Source organism: Lithobates pipiens, unplaced genomic scaffold (assembly GCF_037356315.1).
Source record: "Lithobates pipiens isolate NorthernLeopardFrog02 unplaced genomic scaffold, aLitPip1_a1.2 Scaffold_13, whole genome shotgun sequence".
Lineage (NCBI taxonomy): Eukaryota > Metazoa > Chordata > Amphibia > Anura > Ranidae > Lithobates > Lithobates pipiens.
Window position 1 is genome coordinate 411598068 of NW_027507718.1, and position 22082 is coordinate 411620149.

The 22082-nt window shown below is 43.7% G+C and overlaps 1 protein-coding gene across 3 annotated transcripts in view; it reads left to right on the forward strand.

Annotated features, from left to right (window-relative positions):
* The window catches only part of TEC (tec protein tyrosine kinase), a 142246-nt gene that overhangs the window by 70213 nt on the left and 49951 nt on the right, over window positions 1-22082 (forward strand). For 2 of the 3 annotated variants that reach the window (XM_077477526.1, XM_077477525.1), the window contains exons 3-8: window positions 6884-6988; window positions 9998-10079; window positions 15286-15414; window positions 16427-16464; window positions 17775-17959; window positions 20664-20729. In XM_077477526.1, coding sequence (XP_077333652.1) covers window positions 6884-6988; window positions 9998-10079; window positions 15286-15414; window positions 16427-16464; window positions 17775-17959; window positions 20664-20729 — 605 coding nt within the window. Of the gene's footprint in view, window positions 1-6883; window positions 6989-9997; window positions 10080-10427; window positions 10568-15285; window positions 15415-16426; window positions 16465-17774; window positions 17960-20663; window positions 20730-22082 lie in introns of those variants that run through there. The other variant, XM_077477527.1, reaches the window with a different exon arrangement.

Sequence of the window (22082 nt, forward strand, 5' to 3'; positions counted from 1 at the left end):
TTCTGCAGATTTTTGTCTTCAGATATACTAAAACCATGTAATGCAAGGGGCTGCCTGATTGCATACATATTGAAATTCCTAAGGTTTGACCTCATGTTATATGGTTTTGGTAAATCTGAAGGAAAAAAATCAGCAGAAAATCTGATAGTTTGTGGGGCTTTAGACCTCTCTGCTGCCTTTGACACAGTTGACCACCTGCTCCTCCTCAGCAAACTACACTCCCTTGGCCTCTGTGATTCTGCTTTATCCTGATTCTCCTCCTACCTATCTCAGTGCACTTTCAGTGTTACTTACAACTCCATCTCCTCGTCTTCCTCTCTCTGTTGGGGTACCCCAAGGCTCTGTCCTTGGTCCCCTCCTATTCTCGCTCTATACTGATTCCCTGGGCCAGTTCATAACCTCACATGGCTTCAAATACCACCTCTATGCCGATGACACACAGATCTATCTCACCACTCCTCAACTCACCCCCTCGATCTCCTCACAGATCTCAAACTTATTGAATGACATCAATGGATTTCACATCACTTTCTCAAACTCAGTCTTTCTAAAACTGAGCTTGTAATATTTCCTCCTTCCCGGTCCCACCCATGACTTTACCATTAAGATCAACAACACAACCATTGGTCCCTCCACACATGCCAGGGTGCTGGGTGTAATCCTTGACTCTGACCTCTCCTTCAGCCCCCACATTCAATCGCTGACTAAATCCTGCCACCTTAACCTTCGCAACATCTCCAGAATTCGACCTTTCCTGATTAATGACACCACAAAGCAACTTATTCACTCCTTGATTATTTCCCGCCTTGACTACTGCAACTCTCTCCTTAATGGCCTACTCTTACGCAGACTACCCCCCCTTCGGTCTATTATGAATGCTGCTGCTAGACTAATACACCTCACTAATCGTTCCGTGACTGCCGCCCCTCTCTGCCAATCCCTTCACTGGCTTCCCCTACCCCACCGTGTAAAATTCAAAATGCTAACCATAACATACAAGGCCATTCACAACATCGCCCCCATCTACATCACCAACCTCATCTGCAGATATCGCCCAAATCGTCCCATCTGCTCCTCCCAGGACCTCCTGATCTCTAGCTCCCTTGTTACCTCCTCTCTTGCTCTTCCTCAGGACTTCTCCAGAAACTCTCCCATGCTCTGGAATTCCCCTGCCCCGGTATATCTGATCAGCCCCTAACCTGTCCACTATTAGGAGATCCCTGAAAACTCACTTATTCAGGGAAATCTATCCCATACCCACCTAACAACCCCATCAAATCATTTCCCGAATCTATTACCTTTTGTACCACCACCCCCTCCCTTTAGAATGTAAGCTCTATGAGCAGGGCCCTCCTGTCCCTTCTGTACTGTACTGTAATTGTGCTGTCCCCATCTACATTGTAAATCGCTGCGTAAACTGTTTGCGCTATATAAATTGTTATTAATAATAATAATAATCATTAAGATTTTGCTCCTGTGATAAACCAACACATATTTATTTACAGATGAATGTAACCTTTATCAGAATTACTACGAAAAAAGGGAGTTGCTCCAATGATATCACAAAGTCTCACAAGTTGATTGATGAATAGCACACACCACATCCTTCCACCCTAGGTCCACCCCTCAAATGCATTTTACCCATCCAGGCTTAGCCATAGAGATCATGATCTCTATGACTAAAGCCTGATACACACGTTAAGTTTTTTTTTTTTTGTTCAACCCAGCAGGCTGAATAGAAAATACTGAGAGGTCACTATACTAACTATGCAATGTTAGTGTGCTGATCTCCCCCACTGTTCTATGCTATCATGTTGAAGCTGAAAAAGTAGAGGTCTGTCAAATCGCATGTCAAATTGCACCAATGTGAAGCAGGGAAAAGCATGTCAAATCGGCGGCAATTGCCAGCAAAGGCAGCGTCCTAATTGGTGCAACGCTGCATTTGCGGCGCTGCACTGATTTCAAAAAGTAGTTTCTACTTTTTGTGATTTTGGGATGCGATGTCTGTGAAATTGCCGCCGAAATTGGGACTGACATGCGGGAGTGAAATAGTGCAAGTTCAGCTGAACTTGCACGGCTTCCTTCCCGTGGCTCAGTGTGAAACAGGGCTTAGTGCTCTTAATTGGGACAAGTACACAAGTACATTTCAAGTATGTCTGTTATGGGTTACTGCGCATTTGAACATTTTAATCACTTATAATTTAGTATTAATATTTTAATTAGTTCTTTTTAATATGCTTAACTTCTTCAATTCAGGACACTTCCTGCCCAGGCTAATTTTCAGCTTTCAGCGCTGTCGCATTTTAAATGACCATTTCACGGTCATGCAATATTGTACCCAAACAAAATTGTTATCATTTTGTTCCCACAAATAGAACTTTCTTTTAGTGGTATTCGATCACCACTGGCTTTTTTATTTTATGCTAAATAAATAAAAAAAGACTGACATATTTTAGAAAAAAAAAAGTTTCTCTTTGCTTTTGCTATAAAATTTTGTAAATAAGTAAGTTTTCTCCTTCACTGATGGGCACTGATGAGGCTGCACTGATGGGCACTGATAAGGTGGCACTGATGGGCACTGATGAGGTGGCACTGATGAAGAGGCACTAATATGCAGCACTGATGGGCACTTATAGGTGGCACTGATAGGCACTGAAAGGCCGCACTGATGGGCACTTATAGGTGGCACTGATGGGCACTGAGACAGCACTGATGAGGAGGCACTGGCAGGCATTACTGATGGGCACAAATTGGCACCTCTTATGGGCACTGATAGGCATCCCTGGTGGTCATGGGTGGGCTCTAGTGGGCATCCTTGGTGGGTCTGTACTAATAATGTGCTGATTATCAGCGCAGACCCCCCTGTCAAGAGAGAAGCCGATCGACTCTCCTGTACCCGCACCTTGTCATCGCGAACAGAGGAAAAGCCAATAAACTACACTTCCTGGTTACAATGTGATCAGCTGTGATTGGACACAGCTGATCACATGATAAAGAGCGTACGTCATAGGCTCTTTACCTAGATTGGAGATGCAGTGTGTCAGACTGACACAACACCACACCACCAATCGCCACGCTGCGCGCACAAGTGGCTTATCCTGCTGGACCTCCATATGACGCCCAGTCAGGATAATAAAACCACTTTGCGGCCATCATATAGCTATATGGCAGGCGGGAAATGGTTAAGTTCCACTCCTTCAAGTTTAAACTCAATGTCCTCTCAGGGTTTGCATCTGCAGTGCTAAAATGACTGTGTATAGGTTGCAGGAAAGAAAATTTTATCATCTATGGCTGGCTTTAGGCCAGGTTCACAAATGTGCGGCCACTTTTCCCACCATGGGGTCCGGTGCATTCCTGTTCACCGGTTCAGGTGAGAATCAGAGCCTCTATGGATGGGCAAGGCCTCCCTTTCCACTGTGACTCAGGGCCCCTGATAGAGTAAACAGAAGGCGCCAGAGTGTAGAGTCGCACGAGCGCCAGGAAGTCTCTGGTGGCAGCTGGGCGGCTGGTCCCGATGGAGCTGATGAAGACACAGGGAGACTCCAGCAGAAGGCCAACAGGTGGTAGCAGGTGCAGATGACAGCAGCAAGTAGCAAGGTCAGGCAGGCAGGGTCATACACGGCAGGCTGAATCGGGTACAGGGTGCAGGCAGGATCGAAGTCAGGGACAAGCCAGGTCAAGCCGGATCAGCGGAGCAGATTCCAGGAAGGAGACAGAAGGTAGGTCACAGGTCAAGCTGAGCCGGGTAGATGCAGGCAGAGTTCAAGGGGTGGTCAAGACGAGCCGGGTAGATCATAGGAATCAGGACACAGGTTAACCGGGCACAGGACACTCAGAGGCTGAAGACAAAGCAGCACCGGGCAAAGCACTAGCTGGGCTTAAATAGCTTCACTTGGTGCAAGCGCGGGTGCGCGCAAACGCCGTCGCGAACGAAGATGCGTGACGGCTTCTGTTTGCACTTTTGTTCGAGCATGCGCACATCTATGCACCATAGCCTGGTTCTTGTGCGCAACAGGGATGTGCGTTCTTCTGCACCTCAGGGGTCTCCTGGAGGGATGAGACTGTCTGTTGGTGGGTGCATCCTGACAAATACACACAACCTCAAGGGATTCCCCGAAGAAGTAACACAATCGTGACAAAACGCATTGGGTCATTGGGTGGAGTCTGCGTGACATCATGGCGCAAAGCATGAACTAGGTGGGAGTGACAAGAGTTTGTGTGTATTATATTGGCTACAGATGACATACCACTGGTTATGCAAAGTGTGCACATCATTTCAGCACTATACCATTTTTTAGGGTGACAGGATGTCACAAAATATGTAGCATGTTTTTCTTTGTTTTTTTGCACTATAGTGGAGCTGCACTAAATTTTAAGTTATATGTTTTTGTTATGTTGCGAATAAAGTGGGAATCATTAACAGTATTTGAGGTACAGCATAGCAGCACAGGAAAGTTTTGCGATTTATCTCAATAAGCAATAATGCTCTGCTACCTAGTTCAGGGAGGTCTAAAAGAGAAAGGCAATAAAAAAACATAAATAGAAGAAATGCCACACTCATTGTTTCAGTTTCACTTTATAGGGTCGGTTAAGCTTTAGGCTCGGTTCACACATGTCCGGCCTCAGTCCCAGCGCAATTTTTAAAAGGTGTCCTGTGCGGTTTTGTTCACCTGTTTAGATGCGATTCAGGTACAAATTATTTATTTGAAATCGCACCTGATCCAGGATAAAAAACGCACAAGACTCTTTTTAAAAATGCACCATGGCTAGGCCCACATATATGTAGATCGTCTGTGAAAGGTCCAAGCGCATCACATTCACATATATACGTGAACCCAGCCTTAAAGTAAAACTAAGGCCCCTTTCACACTGGGGCGGTTTTCAGGCGCTACAGCGCTAAAAATAGTGCCTGTGTAGCACCGGCCCCTTTCACTCCAGTGTGAAGCTCGAGGGCTTTCACACTGGAGCGGTGCGCTGGCAGGACGGCAAAAAAAAAGTCCTGCTAGCCGCATCTTTGGAGCGGTGAAGGAGCGGTGTATTCCCCATTCCTAAACCGTTCCTACCCATTGAAATCAATGGGGCAGCGCGGCTATACCGCCGGCAAAGCACCGCTGCAGCAGCATCTTGCGGGCAGTTTTAACCCTTTTTCGGGCTCTAGCGGGGGTTAAAACCATCCCGCTAGTGCCCGCAGACCGCCGCTAAAACGACGGTAAAGCGCCGCTAAAAATAGCGCCGCTTTACCACCGACGGCCGCTTTTACGTCATCTGTGTCCCATAGTAGAGATTTCTATATCCAAAACAGGAAATGAGAGGAAATCCCTCCAACGTGAGGGAATCCTTGTTTGTCACCAGAAGTAATGTCCCCATTGGAAGATTTCCCCTCTATTACTATTCCAGAAACAACCCAAAATTTGGGATTTTCTACTTTTATTGACGATGAACATGACAGATAAAGAGGGAGAATCTCCCTAACAGCTGACAGGCGGCAATAAAAACCTGCAATAAAATAATAGTGTAGAGCTGCTAAGTTACTGGTACTTAAAGTACTGGTTACTTAAAGTATAATAATAAGAATACACAATTGAAAACAGTGTAAACTGTGATATGACCAGTGATGTAGGATCCTAAATGCACATAATAAAATCTTTAAAAAGATTCCCAGTCTATAGAGATATTCCTTCCAGTATGATGATACTAATGACCATCTGTGATTTACGTGACCTGCTTCACTGTGAAATAGGTGACAATCTTCCTATAGTAAAACACCACGTGCTCCCTCCAGTCTCTCAAAATTCTCACCTCCACTTTGGAGAAAAGAAGCATGATGTTATCAATCTAATCCTCACGGCTCCCAGGATCAGAAACACCTCCGTCCACAGGGATCTTCGTTGATGGAGTAGTGAATGTCTACACAGATTTTGGGGTACGGCACCTTTAAATATTCATGCGGCCATAATGCATAGCTCTCAGCTAGGTAAACATAATGAAAAAGGCTCGCATAGTGTAGTAAAAACACTATGGTAACTGAAATGGCAAATTTATTCAGAAGAGAACGCACTTGCATAATAAAACCATTAAAAATGCCATAAAAACAAGTATAGGCACGGAATACCAGACTTCCTATTTCATCACTTCTTGTCCATGCTGTCACTGCTTACGCCCTATGCGCTACGTCACCGTCACTTTTTTAATACATGAACCTTGATAAACGTGGCAAGACCATGTGTTATTGTTAAAAGTATAGGTAGGTAGACTTACAGATTTTACCTACCAGACGCGCAAAAAAAAACGAACAGACGGTGGGTAGGCAGATCTAAGGTATCTGGGGATTCAATAATCTTGCTGCCATAACAAAAAAATATGACTCTTATGGTTTATTCCTCCTTTAGACCCCACACCACACCGCCCATTGCGTCGGCGGTAAAACGCCGCTATTTTTAGCAGCACTTTTACCCCCCGCTAGCGGCCGCGAAAGGGTTAAAACCGCCGGCAATACACAGCAACAGCGGCGTTTTGCCGGCAGTATTACAGCGCTGCCCCATTGATTTCAATGGGCAGCAGCAGTGGAGGAGCGGTAAACACACCGCTCCTTCACCGCTCCAAAGAAGCTGCTGGCAGGACTTTTTTCTGACGTCCTGCCAGCGCACCGCTCCAGTGTGAAAGCCCTCGGGGCTTTCACACTACATACAATAGTGCAGCTTCTTTAGGGAGGATTGCAGGCGCTATTTCTAACACTATAGCGCCTGCAAATGCCCTGGTGTGAAAGGGGTCTAAACCTAAATTTTCCATTTTGGTTGGACATGCCTTTTAAAAAAAATTACCTTAGTGAATGATACTAACAAAGAACAGATAAGAATTGTTTGTGTTCATTATTTTTTTTCAGAAAAAAAACAAGAAAGGATCTGTGGACCTCACAAGGGTTAAGTGCGTGGAAGTGGTGAAGAATGGAATGGACCAAGTGCCTTGTCAGAATAAATATGCGTTTCAGGTATAGCTCGATTCATTTCTACTTATTGAGGAGTCATCTTTGGTTGGCTGTAAAAGATTTTCAAGAACTGTTGAAAGTATACCGTATGTAAACTCAAGAGCAAGAATGTAATATTTTTAGGAGCTTACTAGGCCTTAGAAATGGTGGCTGCATGCGTTTTAGCTTTTCAGGCCATGAACATTTTTTAGCAAGTACAGAAAATATCTGTTGTTCTTTCCAATGACCTAAACTAGAAGTACAAACAATGTTATCTTTCCTCTGTAAACAAATAATATTTTACCCCCTCCCATGTAAAGTTGATGAAGAGAGGAAGACATATTTGTTGTCCAGTGTGGGTGAAAATCACGGCTCCCTCCATGGATATAGTAGGAGAAAGTGTGTAGCCACCCAGGGACAGAAAGTGTACTATTCACAAGATTATCAGGAAAAAAAAATGCCTGAAAAAATGAAAATAATTCAATCCAGTGGTTTAGATATGTTTTAAAGGAAACCTGTACAGAGGGAAATATTACGATGACCATTGCTGATCTCTCTCTCTCTCTCTCTGTAAATTTTTGTTTTTTGGCTGTTCATGCTGATCCTCTGATTCAGTAGCTTCTTAGCCACTGACCCAAAACGAGTATCAGATAAGGAGGCCTGACCTGTAAAGTGTCACTAAACCATGCTGTTCATACTCAGTCACTATGGAATTTCTTTTCTGTATTCTGCAAAAAACCTGCTCTCTATCTCCCTCTTCTGTTCATGTCCCCAATTCAGCTAGGGATTTTGCAGCTGTGGTGGCAACTCTGCACATGCTCAGTTTTCAGTGAGTGTATATGCTGAGCATTTCCTCTCTTTCAAATTTAAGCAACCGATGAGTCACACATGTGGGTATATGCACAGTGGTAAATGACAGCCCACTCCCTTCCTTCTCCTCCATACCCACTAACCAGCTAAATGAAATGAGGGAGAGATATTACATGTAGATTAATGAAGGTTTCACCTCCCTCTTTTTCTAAGGCATAAGCTGGAGGGGCGTGACACAGCCTGTGACTGGCAGAAATCCACCTACACCATGCTATTTCCATAAAATAATAAAGATTTGATTCCAAATATATATTTGTACGTAAATTTACAGTTTATTGATATTATTTATTTATTTTTACTCTGTATTGCATAGACTGTTTTAAAAAAAAAATTTTTTTAACATGTGACCAGCAGCAGTGCACAGGAAGCTCCTCCTGCTTGTTTCCCTACAGACAGTATGGGAAAGATCTGACTTGATCTTGACTGGCCTACACAGAATCCTGACCTCAACCCGATAGAACACCTTTGGGAGGAATTAGAGCGGAAACTGCGAGCCAGACCTTCTTGTCCAACATCAGTGTGCTTCTGGAAGAATGGTCAAACTTTCCCATAGCCACACTCCTAAACCTTGTGGACAGCCTTCCCAGAAGTATTGAAGCTGTTATAGCTGCAAAGGGAGGGCCAACTCAATATTGAACCCTATGGACTAAGACGGGGATGCCATTAAAGTTCATGTGCATGTAAAGACAGGAGTCCCAATACTTTTGGTAATATAGTGTAAATGGAAGCCATACTGCCTCGCCAAGGACCCTCTCCATAGTGCGGTCCTAATTTGTATGTTTGAGAATCTCCATATTGGAACATATATAGTAATGGATACATTAATGACAGCTATGCCTAGGGGAAGCCCATTCCTCCTTAAAGTGGTTTTAAAGCCTTGGGTTCCATTCACACCTGAGCGATCTGTAGCGACCCATTTTTTTAGCTTTTTTTGTTTTTGTTTTTTAGGTGACTATTTTTGGGGCGGCACCATTCATTTTGATATTTGGCTCTCTCCGCTCCAAAAATGCTCCAAAAGAAGCTCATTTACCAAATCTTGGCTTAGAGGCAGGAGCGTTTGTGGACGCAATTTTTGCAGCGATTGTAGTGCGATTTGTTGATCAACAATTGCAGCAACATTGCCCCGCGCTTGCATTGCCATTAAGAAATAATGGCATCACAAGCGCATTCCACATTTTGCCATGATTCTGGAATCCAGAACGCTTAGATGTGAATGGCATATTAAGGTTTTTCACCTTAATGCATTCTATGCACTAAGGTGAAACACCTTCTGCGCTGGAGCTCCCCCCAGCTCCCCTCTCCCCCTTTTTCTTACCTGAGCCTGATGCGAAAGAGCAATGTGCACGCCATTGGCTCCCGTTGCTGTCAGTCAAATGCTGTGACAATGGAACTGGGCCAATTCAGGCTTTCTTTGTCAATGAACACAGCAGCGGAGGATGGGAGCGAGCACGCACGGGTGCCCCCCATGGAAAGCAGCTTTCCGTGGGGGCACTTACCAAAGAGAAGGTGCCTGGAGCGCAGGTGGGGGACCCCAGAAGAACAAGATTGGGGCTGCTCTGTGCAAAAGCATTGCACAGAGCAGGTAAGTATAGACATGTTTGTTATTTTAAGTTAAAAAAACTAAGGTTTAATATCAGGTACACATTAGAAGCCCAACAAGAGCAAAGTAGCCACTGAAGGCATCCAATGTGTGCCAATGCCAATTCCAAAAGAAAGTCAACCACCCCAATTTATAAATAGCATGGCCATAAAATGCATCGAATTTTGGTCGATTGTTGCTGAATTGGCTGTAATTTGCTTTGTTGCAGGGCCCTGTTTGCAACACCTGGATTAATAAAAGTAGATTATTTTAATCAACTTTTGTCTAAGGAGATTGGTGGGAAATTGGCCTCAGCATTAGATTTTTCCATCTGCACTGTTTAGCATGGCTAGAGAAATCTGTTATTATTATGTTCAGCTCCCATGAATCTATGACTGTCATTATTGTGTGTTGTTTTTTTATCAGGACTATATAAGGATCCCCTTCATACCTAACACCTTCATTGCTATCAGTATGATCAGTGATTGGTGTTGGAGGTTTGACCATTATGACATGTTTGAGCTCATTCAATGTTGGTATGATAAGTGAGTCTAATATAGTCCTGTTTTATTGTTCCTTTCCAGGTTGTCTATGACACAAACACACTGTACATTTTTTCCCCAACGCCAGAAAGCCGTGACCAATGGGTGAAGTGTATAAAAAAAGGTAATCATTTTCTGATATTCTGCAAGGATTGCCTAGTTTTCTGAGTTTCTATGTACTATTTCAGATTTATAGGGAATAGATTTATCACTTCTGTCACACAGCAAGAATATGCTAAACAGGAAAAGTAAGGACTCTCTTACACTTGGTGTTGTGGAGGTGGTAAAAACAGACAGTTGAGCTGTGTTTTTTACCACCTCACCTTAAAGCAGATCTTCACTGCATCTAAGCACTATAATCCAAAAACATGATTTTGTTCATTTTTAATATTAAAAGCAAACTCATCCAATCCATCCATGTCTCTGTACTTTATTTTGCAGAGAAATCACTTAAAAAAACACCCCCAGCATTTCTAGCTGTGGCCAGCTTAGCTGAGTAAATCCTTCCTCCTCTCCTCCCCTCCTGAAGACTTCTGGGATGTATGACATAATTTGCCTAGGCAAGAAACCAGGAAATAACTGAAGAAATGTTAAAAAAAAAGTTTAAAACAAGTAAATATGATATACTTTCCTAACTATTTACTGATGTTAACAGCATGGGATTTTAAACTAATCAATGTTGATTGAGAGAGGGAAGTTCCACTTTTAGCTGCAAAGGTGTGTAATGCATGTGGTTGCAGTGTGGTGTGGTGTTGCATTTACCACGTTAGAACAGGAGCTGAGGAGGTGATATATCACCTCCTCAGCACCTGTGAAATGCCTCTGAAGAGGGCTCCATCATGGTTTGCGTGGATCAAGCAGGCTGAATTCCAAGTATTACTCTAAAGTAATAACCTAAGCCTGAATCCTGAAGCCCTGCATTGCAGTAAAAACTCCACAGATGTTCAAACACTTCTAAATAGTGACAAAAACTTTAAGTAAGTTACAGTAATAAATCCTAATGGGAAAGTTAAAGAAGGCCTGTAAGTTACCGTACATTTCTCCATAAATACTTTCCTGACATGCCACAATATTCAGTAACAGCATTGTTTTTCAGGAAAGGTCCAAATTCATTTATTGATCACCCATCCTAAAAGCTGTGACTTTGCCTAGGCTTAGATGATGTAGTTGGTCTACTTCAGGTAGAAGAAAGCATTTCCCGAGTTTCCTCTCCCTCAGTGGTCAGACTTCAACATTGTAACTGTAAAGCAAGTCACAAAGTCAGTGGCTGCAGGGACTGATCTGTGTCAGAGATGTGTCAACACAGCCAAGGACTGCACAAGCACCAGCATTTACATAATTACGTCACCTCCGAGCCAGCATCTCAATCCAGGGAGTAGATGATGTCCCACCGGGATGCCTGAAAAAGAGAAGCAGATAAAGGGATTGTCAGGGGAGTACTGTAATCTCTGTGAGAGGTAATAAATACCTGGAAGTGAAACACTGACACATTACTGAGCATGCTGCACTTAACATGAAAAACATTTATCTGATGACAGGTCCAATTTAAAGAGGAAGTAAACCACTTGTTTTTTTTTTTACCTGCAAAGTAAAGGCATAATGTGAAACTTACCTGCAAACTAAGTCTCGTTGTCACCGCTGGAGATCACATCTATCTTCACCCTTCTTCCTTCTGGATCCTCAGACTCTGCCTGTGTGACCGGTCGTGGCACATGGCTCTGAAGAAACGGCACAGGTGACCATTCCTTCAGAGTGCATGCGCGATGACTTCATTGGCTGCATATACAGTAAATATCTCCTAAACCGTGCATGTTTAGGAGATTGTTACAGTACCTATAGGTAAGTCTTATTATAAGCTTACCTGTTGGTACAATTAATCAGTAGTATTTTACAACCACTTTAAAAGATACGTTTTGTAAAAAATAAAAAAATGCACATTTTTTTGCAGGCAAACATATGCATTTTTTTTTTTTTTTTTTATGAGCCTACACAGCATTGCACCAGCGATCAGCAGATGGCAGGTGCAGTGCCAAGCTCCTGTAGACTCCCCATACAGCTGTCTCCCTGTATCTCCCATACGAGCAGACAGTTACTGAAGAGCAGGAAGAATCAAGGGGTGGAGGGCAGTCACCAGCATCCTCACATTTCACTGAGAACTAAAAGCCATGTGCTGCAGTGGCAGACGGGACTTGTAGTTCATTCGTTCACAGAATTCTGCAAATGAATGACACGGCAGTGTGGGATGAGCCCCGCACAGCCACTCAGTAACACTCTGAGTACAAGTGTATCTTGTAACATGTTACCAAAGGTGAGCTTGGGCTTTAAGTAGACCACAGTCATTGGATTTGATTTACTAAGGTAGTAGAACATGTTCACTGTGCAAAGTTAAAATGATATTAAACTCTATTCTTTTTTTTAAGAGGAGACCCACATTTAAATTAAAAGGTGATTCTTCTTTTATTTAAATTGCCTCTTTTGATCTCCTGCAGCCGGTCCCCAAGCTGCATGTCCCCTCCACTGTGAGTGTCCCCTTAGCTAACCAGCTGCTAAGGAGACAGCTATGCATGCATGCTCCTTCTGGTGCTATATGCATCCATAGACACAAACAGCAGCTGCCAAGTCATGCCTCTGATCTCTCCTACCAGCACTTTGACTGACAGCAGCATGGGACAATTGGTCCTCTGCCCTTAGTGCCTATCAGTGGCAGCAGGTGCTCAATTATTCGGGAGGGGGGGGCAAATCAACGCCACCTTGGAGGGAGATGACCCCCCCCCCCCCCCCCCCGGAGGTGGACATGAATACGGGGGACACAGGGAACACTAGCATCCCCCCGCTGCCGGAGACGGATGGCCTCCTTACCTTAGGAGACATATGTCCTGCCCAGGATGACTCCCATCTCCCCTCCTCCTCCCTCCCCTGTGTTCAAGCTGGGGGGTGCTGGATGACTGAGCCGAGTGCTGGATGGTGGGGTCAAGGTGCACCCTTTTTTGAAGCCTATACTAGCCTCTGGCTCTAATCACATGCTTCAAACCCCTCTCCCCCCGCCCCCCAATTGGAATCCATGTGTTTCTGGCACCCTGCATGCAGATTTAGGGGCTGGACGCATGGATAGGAGGGGCGGCGTCCATGCGCCCCTAATGGACGGGCTGACACTGGTGCCTACCTCTAAAACATGGAGGACCCAGCAGCAGTGAACATGCACGGCAGGTAAGTGTTTGGGAATGGGGGACAGAAAAAGGTACTGGGTTTTCCGTGATGCAAAGAACCACCTAGAATTTAGTTCTGCTTTAAAGGCTAACTCCATCTTTTGCACCTTGTTATATGTTACACCCATATTTAATGTGTAATATGCTACATGGTGCAAATGCCCCCCGCACCCCCTTCCTGTGACAGGGTTTGTGTGTTCCTGTCTTTTTTTTAAAGGTGAACTTAACCTTTCCTTTTTTTTACCTGGCTCAGTGAAGAAGGGCAAACTATGCTGAATGCAGTCATCCTTTTTTAAAATCCAATCAAGCTTCCCTTTTTTTTTAATTTTATTTTCATTGAAACATAAAAGAGTGACAGCAGAAAATGACCTAGTGGCTCATCGGTCTACCCCCTTTTTTTAAAATGTTCTTAGAGAAAATGAGGGGGAGCCTGACCCGTTGACTTGGTTCCTAGCAGCTCTTTTTAGTTATCCTTTAAAAAATGTTAAAGTGACATTAAGCTCTGATTTAAACAAAAATCCAAACAAGTATGAATTGTGAGCCTTAAAAAGTACCTTAAATATCTTCAGATTAAAAGGACTCTCCTGTCTGAGCTGTCTATGCTGTCTAACTGAAAGTGAAAGAAAAGACTGCCTCACACTGGATAGATCACAAGCCTCCATGTTTATTGTAGAAACTGTCCACAGACATGGCAAGTCCCCGTCCGAGGACTGTCCTGCTAAAGCATCTCACTCAATTGGGGCTTAATCGTAGATACGTTTAAAGTGATTGTAAATGATCAACTTGTAAAACAACCCATTCTGTTTAAAAAAGAAATGAAAGGCAAAACATTTTCGTATAGGTACAGTATAAAAAAAACATTATAAATACCTTTTTTCCCTTTTTTAATAAATTAGCACATTTTCTCTGTTCTCAGCTGCATAAGAGCTGGGGAAGCAAAAGCAGCAGTACACTGATCTTCCCAGTGAATGGCTGAGCAGGGGGGGCATGTCAGGACAAGTCTGATCATTGGAGGAGAGTATACAGAGTTCTCAGCATAGCTAAAGAATTGGCCATGGTGTATTCTCTTGCTTTGTGTGGTCAGTTTTTAATAGGTAAGCAAGGGGACTAGCAGGAACATGAGGGATTTCACATAAAGGAAGCAATACAAAGAGAACAGGATACTTTCTCATACAAGTACATGGTACAGCCAGCACATATCAAGAGTATGAAGGGTTGGTGTAACAAACGCTTTAAGCCCTCATGGGGTGAAACGTGTTAGAGGGTCAGTTTATGGAACAATTCTACAATAAACATGGACGCTTGTGATCTATCCATTGTGTGGCAGCCTTTTCTTTCCAAATCTCTAAATTCCTTTTCTTTTTTTCTTTTTTTTTTTTTTTTGCTGCTGTGATCCTCAGGACCCACTAACAGGCCAGGTTTGCAAGATAACTGAAATACATGACAGGTGATATCATTTGCTGCTCAGTGATTGCAGTATTCTAGTCTGCATCTCCCCAAGGTAATACTTAAAATCTGGCCTGTTAGTGGGTCCTGAGGACAGGAGTTGAGAATCACTGTGTTAGAGAGTGGCTACATTCTTACTCCATGGTCCTACTGCATGGAGGAATGTAGCCACCCTCTCTTGCTCACTCCAGTGATGGGCTATGAACGTGTACTGTTTGTTCAAAAGGAAAGTGAGGGGAAAAGGTGAGTTTTGGGAGCTCATGGAAGACATTACAAGGAGGAAGAAAGCTGTGACTGGCTGGAGCCGTGATGAGGTCACTTCCGTGCATGCGAGCTGGTGCCGCCACTAATGGCATGATCACCATTAGAAAGAGCACGATCAGTGCTCCTGCGCCCAACGTCTATGGCGCATGTGCCATAGACATTGTGCCGCTATTTCTGAAAATATCTCCTAAACCTTTTAGGTTTGGGAGATATTTCTTGCATCTACAGGTAAGCCTTAATCTAGGCTTACCTTTAGGTTAAAGTGGTTGTAATGGGTTTGGCTAGCTATACTGTAATGGCTAGCTATACATAGATAGAATTCTCTGGTACAGCCCTCAGCATGTGGCCATACATGGCCAGCTTTATCCTGAAGATGTTTTTTGAATCTCTAATAACCATTGAGTTCCTTTGTAGGAATAAAGAACAACAGCTACATCTTGCCCAAATATCACCCCAGTCTTTGGTCAGATGGTGTTTATCAGTGCTGCAGGCAAACAGAGAAAATGGCGCCAGGATGTGAGGCATATAATCTCTTTGAAGTTAGTAAGTAACTTTTATTTATTAATCTACCTGGTGCAGATATCGCTTGGTAAATGTGTCTAAACCCAAAAACAAACATTTTATATATTGCAGCTTACTAGCCAGACGTGGTGGCCTATCATTTTTCTTTTTTCCCTCTTTTTTCCACCTGGTGATCCTCCTGCCAGTAACACATTTTCTGAACTGGGGTGACACCGCTTGCTCACTGTACCGTACTAATGGAAGAGCAGCATTGTCACCTAGGCTGCTCTTCTGGTTTGGATGAAACATAAAGACAGTGAGAAGATTTACTAAAACTACTGCACACAGAATCTGGTGCCGCTGTTCAGAGTAATCAGCTTCCAGGTTTTATGGTCAAAGCTTAATTGAACAAGCTAAATTTAGAAACTGATTGGTAAGTATGCACAATTGCACCAGATTCTGTGCAGCAGTTTTAGTAAATTCCCCCCATTGAATCTACCTAGTGAGACACAGACATCAATAAAAAAAAAAACATACAGGGGTTCTATTCCTCCCCCACTATATCCAATTGGAAATTAAGTTTGGGCTATATGTATTCAGACTTTACAAACACAAATTTCCGAATGGATAAACGTCTAAATGTTTCTCCAACATGAACAGAATGAACGAATTCTGTTTAATGTGTATTTTTCGTACAAGAAAAATCAAATATGAAAGACTGCGCATGATCAGAAACGGTAGACATCAAAACGACATCTTTGTCATATGAGAATTTTGTACATTATTTCCTTCCTCGGTTCCGACTTGCTGTAAAACATCAAGGGAAACCAGATGATCGTTCGTCCTAATTTTCTTATAGTGTGTAGCATTTTCTAATATGTTTCTCACTGAAGCCAGTGTCTCAAGCTAATCTGTCAGTTATTTGAGAGATAATATTTCTTATTTGTTTCAAAAAATGTATTTTTTTTAGCTTATACTGGACCTTAATATTCCTGACAATAAACAATATTCTGTCTTGTTAACTTTTGCCTTCATCTTTGTTTCCTTTACCCAGATGCATCAAAGCCCCTGCCACCTACACCAGATGCTAAGGTAAGACCAGGAGATGGGCCTAAAAGCATACGTACATGCCTGTGTACAGACCAGAAGGCTTAGTAATATGCCTGTCTGTTCACAAATATGCCAATCAAGAAAAATGTTACTTCAACAGACTATTGTTGAGTGGGGATGGCTACACACTGACCGAAATTTGTCTTGTCCCTGCTAAACTGGCTGCATTTTGATAAGTGCATGGTCTGCTTAACTACTACTGGCTACCGATATACCATGGCCTGGGTAAATGAGAACCTTTACAGACATAATGTTCAATGTTTTATGCAACGAATATACATTCTCATTGTATGTGAATAATTGAACTGGAATATCAGCGAAATGACCTCTGCCACCCTAATAGCAGTGTCCTCTGCCCCCCAAACACAGTAGTCCCCCTCATAGCAGTGTCCTCTGGATCCCCCCCTCCCCCACAGTAGTATCCCCTGCCTCCCCCACAGCAGTGTCCTCTGCACCACTCCCCCCCCCCCCCCCCCCCCCGTGGTGTCCTCTTCACTACCCCCCTCCCCCTCTCAGTAGTGCTATGTGCCCCCAAACCTGCATAGTACTGTCCTCTCTAACCCCCGCCAACCCCCCACCCCCCCACAGTAGTGTCCTGCTTCCTCTGTGTTCACAACACACAGCCATGTGTTGGTAGCTCTCTCCTACCTTAAAATGGCTGTACATCAGAGCAACTTGTCACGCTTACCCCTAGCACAGGTGGTCAAGCACTATAGCTAGCTCTGTGTTCTTCACCTATAGCAGCCCCCTTTCCCATAAGACAAGCAGGCCTACTGGTACTTGGTTGCCCCCAGGCCTTACACACAATGCTATAGTGCCTGGCTACCACACTGGGGCAGGCGCAAACTGAGTACAGCAGACAGGTACTTGCAGTTGGCGAACAGGCAGAGTGGTTCAATGACAGTCCAGGTACAAGGCAGGCAAGGTTCAGAATAGTCAAGGTCAAATCCATAACCAAAAGGCAGGCAGAGTTAAATAAATAGCTGTAGTTCCCATACAAGGTCATAAACAGGGGAATCCAAACAGCAGAGCAGACAAACAGGGAGCTTAAAGCACTTGTTAAACACACTATCACAAGCATGAGACTGCAGGCTTGCCTGGCTTATATGAGGTTTGGTCTCTGTGATTTGCTGATTAGAAGGAGAGAGGGGTGGACACTCAGGCTCTATGTATTGGCAAGTCCATAAAGGTATTTTAATAGAAAAGATTGTTCCTACAAGTTGTGTGTTGAGGTCATACAGCTAATACAAGTACTGTGCATTGATTTTCCCAATGGATTTCTTCCTTTTCAGAGAAGGCCTCCACCTCCGGTGCCTCCAACACAGGATCAGGTGGATAAACAGGAAGGGGATATAGCAATTGCAATGTTTGATTTTCATCCCGTGGAGCCCCATGACCTCAGACTGACCATTGGGGAGGAATATGTGGTGCTTGAAAAGAAGGACGTGCACTGGTGGAAGGCAAGAAATAAGTATGGGTAAGAGAAATGGCCAAATATAATTTCGGTAGCTGATCAATACTATATGATGCATTGCAAAAACTTGGCCAGTAGCAATGCAGTTAAGATATACCTAGCAGGAGTTTATGTAGATCTCATTCTGTCTTTGACACAAGTGAATAGTGATGTATTTGCATACTGTCTGTTCTATCACCAAATATAAAACATGATTAGTACTGTGAGGATTAAAATTAGATTGTGCTATTGCAGGCAGTGGGATGTTGTCTTTATGTACAGAGCTATGAGTAGACTATACAGTCCACAAAGGTAGTGAATATTGATGTTATTATAACGTTATTGAATCTTGTGACAGTTCTCAGTAGATGGTGCACTTTCTTTGCCATTGAAATAGTCATGTTGCTGGATATAGCATTACAGTTCAGAGGCATGCAAATATGGCAAAATTAAAAAGTATAGGTTTTGCTTTGCTAATACTTCCTCTAATGCAGGTCATATACTTGGTTCGGATTTTTTTCACATGGCCAGTTATCTGCGTTCTCCAGGTTCCATCAGCAAATTCTTGCTGGTAGAATGACTGGGTCATGCGCATAGCAGCAGCCGGTCAGTCTATATAAACTAATAACAGGATGACAGTGTCCGCCGCTGTTCACATGCACACCATGTGTTTACCGGTGTATATATCTGAGCCTGGACTAACAAGCTCCCAGTATTGGATAGGAAAGGAGTTCATGGTATGATGGTCGGCAGTATGTGCAGAAGAGGAAGTTGAAGGGTGTGACAGGCACCAGGCAGTATCTGCAGGAGAGAATAACGGAGGGTATCACACTGGTCTGTATGTGCAAAAGGTGTGCAGAGGGTATCGCAGCAGGCAGTTTGTGCAGGGAGGTGTGCAGAGGGTATCATATTGTGCAGTATGTGCAGGGAGGTGTGCAGAGGGTATCACACTGAGCAGTATGTGCAGGGAGGTGTGCAGAGGGTATGGAAGCAGGCAGCATGTGCAGGGAAGTGTGCAGAGGGTATCATATTGGGCAATATGTGCAAGGAGGTGTACAGAGGGTATCACACTGGAAAGTATGTGCAATGAGGTGTGCAGAGGGTATGACAGCAGGCAGAATGTGCAGGAGAAGACTGTGAAGACTATGCTTGCATCAAATCAGAGAAACCTTTATACTCCAGTTCTTAACAGAGTTCATCATTCTTTTACATGCTGCAACTGAGGCTTCTCCCCATTTTAGTGGCATCAATCTTGTGGGGAGGAGGTGAAAAGACACATAGCTCTACTCCCCTTCTATATATACACACTGGTTGGCTGAGAAGAAGGCAGCTGTATATTGAGGAAAGCTGTTTTCCCCTCATCCCTGCAGCTGTCTATTTTACTGGCAGATCGCAGAGGCAGCCACTGAGCAAGAGGATGGCTGATGTAGCACAGACAAAGGGGAGGATGTGTGGGATGCATAATCTGGAGGAATGGAGTGCTATGCATTCTGCAGGAACTTTGGGGCAGAGGGAGCAGAGACAGTAAGGTGGGTAGCTGGAGTTTGCTCTCACACCCTCAGGCTCTTCAGCAGGAAATGTCCCGCAACCTCTTCGCCTCGTGCCTAACTGAGCATAGCAAGTGTCCTATTGGAGAATAGAGGTGGATAGGATTGGGCGGGAGTGAGGACAGCATGGCAGAATAAGATTAGGTCTGGAGGGGTTGTGAAAGATGGGGGGTGTGGGGACACCAGGGGGGTCAGACAGATAGGAAAGAGGAGGAGAAATCACTAGTGATGGAAGAATCACCTAACCTAACTGATGCATGCATTATTCCATAGAAAAAAAATGAAATTATGCTGACAAAACTCAAACTTTGCTGTTATTTAGGACATGGACGTCGATTAAACAGTGGTCTTTTATATTTTCCTGGACTAAGTAGCCCTTCTATTATACATCTGAGCAGTACTGTTAATGGCGCGTACACACGACTGGACTTTCCAGCAGAAAAGGTCCGACGGTCTTCCCAAAGGACTTTTGACGGAATTATGACGGACTTCCGAAAGAACAGACTTGCCCACACACAAACGGACTAAAGTCTGTTCATTTTCAACGTGATGACATATGACGGGACTAGAAAAGGAAATTCAATAGCCATTAGCCAATAGCTGCCCTTGCGTCGTATTTGGTCCGTCGGACCAGCAGCATACAGATAAACGGTTTTCCCGGTTGGGATTGAGTCCGTCGGACAGATTTGAAACATGTTCTTTCTAGGTCCGTCTGACTTTTTTAAAGAAAGATTATCCCACACACGCTCGGAATATCCGACAGAATGATTCCATCGGACCTATTCTGTGTACGCGGTATAACACAGTCATATGCAGCAGATTTAAATACAGGTCCTACATTAAAACTAGTAAGCCCTCATGTGAAAATCCTGCATGCGATCTCTGGTTTTGACATTGCTTTTGTACTTCCCCATTTTCTAGCATAAAGGATATTTATATCTTCTCATCTTGGCTTACCAGGCAAAACATTAAACACATGCTTATACACATGATGCCCTTGTTGTATCTCATTTTTAAACCTTTAAAATGTTCCCTTTTCAACTGAAACATTAAATTATGCCCCAACCTCAAACCAAACTGAAATGATGATAAGCATTTCACCTCACGTGCACCTATGTGACTTGGAAATTATGCAAATGCTAATACTTTATTCCAGTAACTGCTTGTTTTTCTCATTTTAGACAGGAAGGCTACATTCCCAGCAACTATGTGACAGAGAAGAAACTAGACAATTTAGATCAATATGAGTAAGTTGTTAATTTTATGTTCTCATGTATCTCAAGCACATGATGTGCGGTTTAACAGCATTGCCATACAGTTACTGCACTTTAGCCAATGCATGGCAGATAGTTACACAGACAAATAAAGGAAGAGTATCCGTCTGATGGAAAAGCCAGATATTGCTTTTAATGCAGCTGTTGAAACCTGCAAACACAACCTGTGAACACTTTCAACCAATTCAATCCAATAGAAGTACAGTCTAGTATGTTGCACTTTGTAAACATTTGCCTCTGCATTCCCTCTCCACTTCACCATATTGTTTGACTGAATAGATTATGCTAAGCTTGTTTTTCTAGTACAGATCTTTTGCGGAATGGTATGCTGAGGATAGGGAGTGGTCTTGTCAAGTATGGGTGGGAATCGTGGACCCTTCGTGCAGCCTGTGCGCTAGCACACCCATACAGCTAGTAGTGTATGGCGACACACAGGATCACTGGGCGTGGGTAGTAGTGTACAGAGACACATAGGAATCACTAGTAGCAGACAGAGGAGCACATGGATACAGATCAGGAAGCAGAATAGTAACACAAAGGGAGACACCGAAGCAGGCTGTAGACTAGAAGTGTACAGGTACTGGTAACAAATGGCAGGCTGAAACTCACAGGAAATCAAGGAAGTGTAGAAAGGCTGGTAGCTGGCAGAGTTTCACAAAGGAAAAACAGATACAAGTACACTAAAATACCCAGAGGATACAACACCTGCCAGCATACAGGCTGCTGGCAGGAAGAGAGTAATTGGTAATAAGCTGGATGGCACTCGAAAGGTTCGGGATATGGAGATCACACTGGAAGGCATTGAAACACACTTGGGAAGTTGCTGAGAACAAGGGGGATCTGGCTACAGGAACACTAGGAAACTTGGGGTCACTCTGAATCTTTTGGCAGTTTGGAGACACTAGGAAATTCACTAAACCACTGGGGGCCCTGGGGTTATAACCACTAAATGTTGATAAGGCAACACTTGAGGGAATGTGCCCAACTTAAATAGAAAGAGAGATGGCCTGGCTGTGCTGGGACTGGGTGTGTATCAGTTTGAATCAACAGCAGAATATTTATCTGTCTTGAACACGTCTTGTAGGATAACAGGTAACAGCGGAGCCTTGCATGTTAGTGCTGTGCCTACATGTACCCGCATTCCTGATGGTCTGTGGGAATACAAGTGGCAGACCAGTGCTGATATTTCACAGGTCTCATAGCAATCATACTTTTAAAAAAAAATTGTTTTGATCATGTAACTGACTGTTAATGGCACGGCCAGGGGAGAACAAGTTGCCTATAAAATTGCATGGGTGCCTCTGAGTTGCTGGGTTTGTGATGAGC